Source organism: Cucurbita moschata, unplaced genomic scaffold, assembly GCF_002738365.1.
Source record: "Cucurbita moschata cultivar Rifu unplaced genomic scaffold, Cmos_1.0 Cmo_Scf00009, whole genome shotgun sequence".
Classification (NCBI taxonomy): Eukaryota; Viridiplantae; Streptophyta; class Magnoliopsida; order Cucurbitales; family Cucurbitaceae; genus Cucurbita; species Cucurbita moschata.
The window spans coordinates 1,230,687-1,233,663 of NW_019268525.1; the positions used below are offsets into that span (position 1 = coordinate 1,230,687).

Consider the following 2,977-nt stretch of genomic DNA (forward strand, 5'->3'; position numbering starts at 1 on the left):
AAAAAAAAAAAAAAAACAAAAATAAATAAAAACAAAACAAAAATACCTCATCGAGCTTATGTTCAAGTTCTGAGCTAATCCTCAAGAGTTCATGGCCAGTTTTCAATCGAGGTCGACCTTTATAACAGTACCGATTTTCCCTAATCTGCAAATAACAACATTATTTTCCATTATTTGCATTTATAATAATAAAATCAAAAATGGAAATTAAAATAAATACCTGTTTTCTAATTTCAGGGACTTTGAAGGCAATATCAATAATATCTTGAGTTGGAATAATTTTCCAGGTTGGAATTATTTTGCAAAGCTTTGTCAGAAAACTTATCGTCAAAGGATTTGGTCTCATGTCCTCAGCAATCTATCAAATTCCACACCACATATTCATTAAATAATTAACATAAAATCAAATCAAATACATCTAAATTTCCCAATTATTTATAATTTAAATATGAAATTACCCTTTAGTCCCTCTTTTTTATTATTTCTAAAATAAATATTAAATGGGTCAAAATTAAAAAAAAAAAAAAAAATCAGCTCAATAATCGAGATTAGCTTTTCAAGATTCCAACGTATGGAAAAAGTCCAATCTGTAGATCTAAATCACTTATTTTTTAAATTTAATTAAAAATTAAAAAATTTTGAATTTGACATTTTTTTTTTGTTGAGATGTCAATTAAAATAATAATGTATTAATTATTTTTTAATGCAATCATTTAACAAACCTTTGCTTGCACATCACACATTAATATTAATATTAATATTAATATTATATCTCCATTTGCTTAATTATCCTGTTTTATTTTAATTATAAAACATAATTGAAAATAAAAATAAAAATAAATAAATAAAGGAGTAAAAAAATGACCTTACACATGGGAGCAACTAAGATGGCTCCATCCCAATAATCAGGCTGTTTTCTGTGTACCAATAGAGCCACCGCTCCTCCCATTGACTCTCCCATCAAATACCTTTTCTTCTCCCTATTTTCATTCTTTTCTGCTCATAATTCATTATTTTAATTAATTTTATCCGCTAATTTAAACAAAATAACTCATAATTTTCTAGAAATTTGAACTTCTGACCTCTCAAGAGTCCAATAATGATAAGAAAACGAATTAGTTACCCGTTATGGAAGTGAAGAACGAAGAACAGTCGTCGACTACTTTATCGAAACTTGAAACATAGCCTTGTAACCCAGAGGACTTCCCATGTCCTTCGTAATCAATCCCATAAACTCCATACCCTTCCTCTGCCAGTCTCCTTGCACTACCTATTCAAAATAAATAGGCTAATTTAAGGAATAATTATGGAATATATAAAATTCAAAATAAATAACGGCTAATTTAAGGAATGATAATAAATATATAAATAAATAATAAAAAGAAAACTTACTGTCCATGGTGATGCTACATTCCATGGCGTAGCCATGGCAGAGAAAAACCAGAGCTTTTGGTTCATCATTCTTGGGAACCCAACTGCACGTGAAGAGCTTCAACCCACGTGAATTCACTATAAATTCCTGCAAATTTTCAAAATTTTCCCGTTGATTTTCTCGGGAAAATCCCAAAAATTAAAAGAAAAAACATGAACTCACCTCTTCGTATGTCACATTCTCCATCTGGATTGCGTTTAAGAACAGAAAAGTGGATCTGAGAGAAAATTGAGAATCTGTTTGGATGGTGAGAAAATTTATGAAAAACCCAGAAGAACAGAGGGTGTAGGAATGAGATTTGGAGCAGAGAAGAAGGGGAATTTAAACAAAAACAATGCAAAATAATTAATTGTTTTATATTGGAGTGGAGTTTTAAATTTATTTATAAATTTGAGTTAGTCTAAATTTAGTCCCCTAATTTTCAGAAAATTAAAATTTAATCACTCTTTTTAAAAATAGTACAATCCAGTCAAATTCTAACTTATTTATTGTTAATTATATTTAAATATATATATCATAATTAACAAAAATTTAATATCAATAACCAAAATTCAGCCCTAATAATAAAAACTGAAGCCTAAAAATATAAAATTAATTAAAAAAATAACCAAAAATTATTATTATTATTATTAAAAAAAAAAAGAAAAGGAAAACGTGTTTGCGTGCTTTGACCATTTCGAAAGTCATTATTTTGAATGTTATATTTGATTCCTTATTCAGTGGTACAGTTAATTTTTCATTAAATGCAATGTATTTGGATTTTTATAATATTTTTTAAAAATAATATTCAATATTATGATCATTTGATTTATTATTATTTTAAAAAATTATCTATCAGTTTTTTTTTTTTTTTTAGTTTTTAATTTTGTGAAATTAAGCTTTTAATTATTATCTATATTTAGTTTTTAAGAAAATACAAAAATATATAATTTTTTAAAATTGTTTTTATTTTTAAATTTGGATTAAGAATTTAAATATTTATAAAAAATATATAATTTTTAAGAATCTCAAATAAAAAAATCAAAAGGTTATCACGTTAGCTTTTAAAATTTATTTAAAAGATTAAATAGTTGTTAAATGAATTATAATAAGCGTAAGCTGAATAAAATAATAAGCATGCTCATTACTAGACCGTGCACCAATAATGCTATTAGTAAAAAGACTCATATACCCTCGTTACAAATTATTAAACAACTTATAAGCTTTTTTTTTTTTTTTGGTTAAAAAATTTGAGTTTTTAAATAATTTTCTGTTTGCAAAAACATATTTATTTTGAATAATCCAAAATGAATAATTTAAAATTAATTTTCAGAGGAAAAAAAAAAAACAGAAAATCAGTCTTTTATTATTTTCAATTGATGTTTTCTCAATAAATTGTTCATTTATGATTATTAATTACTTTTTAATTAAAAAGTTAATCACAAATTAACCATCGTTGTACAATTATTTAAAGAAACTGTAACGAAAAATGCCTGAATTTTAAAGAATTATATATATATATATATATATATATATATATATATATATATATATATATATATATAT

General features: G+C 24.4%; 1 protein-coding gene across 3 annotated transcripts in view; it reads right to left on the minus strand.

The window, feature by feature from the left end:
- The window catches only part of LOC111447044 (caffeoylshikimate esterase-like), a 2,736-nt gene extending 990 nt beyond the window's left edge, over positions 1–1,746 (minus strand). The window contains exons 1-7 of one of the 3 annotated variants that reach the window (XM_023086009.1): positions 1,650–1,743; positions 1,595–1,618; positions 1,393–1,519; positions 1,124–1,270; positions 866–996; positions 221–358; positions 47–145 (exon numbers count right to left, since the gene is read on the minus strand). In XM_023086009.1, the coding sequence (XP_022941777.1) occupies positions 47–145; positions 221–358; positions 866–996; positions 1,124–1,270; positions 1,393–1,519; positions 1,595–1,618 (666 nt within the window). In that variant the 5' untranslated portion in view covers positions 1,650–1,743. Of the gene's footprint in view, positions 1–46; positions 146–220; positions 359–865; positions 997–1,123; positions 1,271–1,392; positions 1,520–1,594 lie in introns of all 3 variants that reach the window. The other 2 variants (XM_023086011.1, XM_023086010.1) reach the window with 2 other exon arrangements.
- Between the last annotated feature and the right edge of the window lie 1,231 nt (positions 1,747–2,977).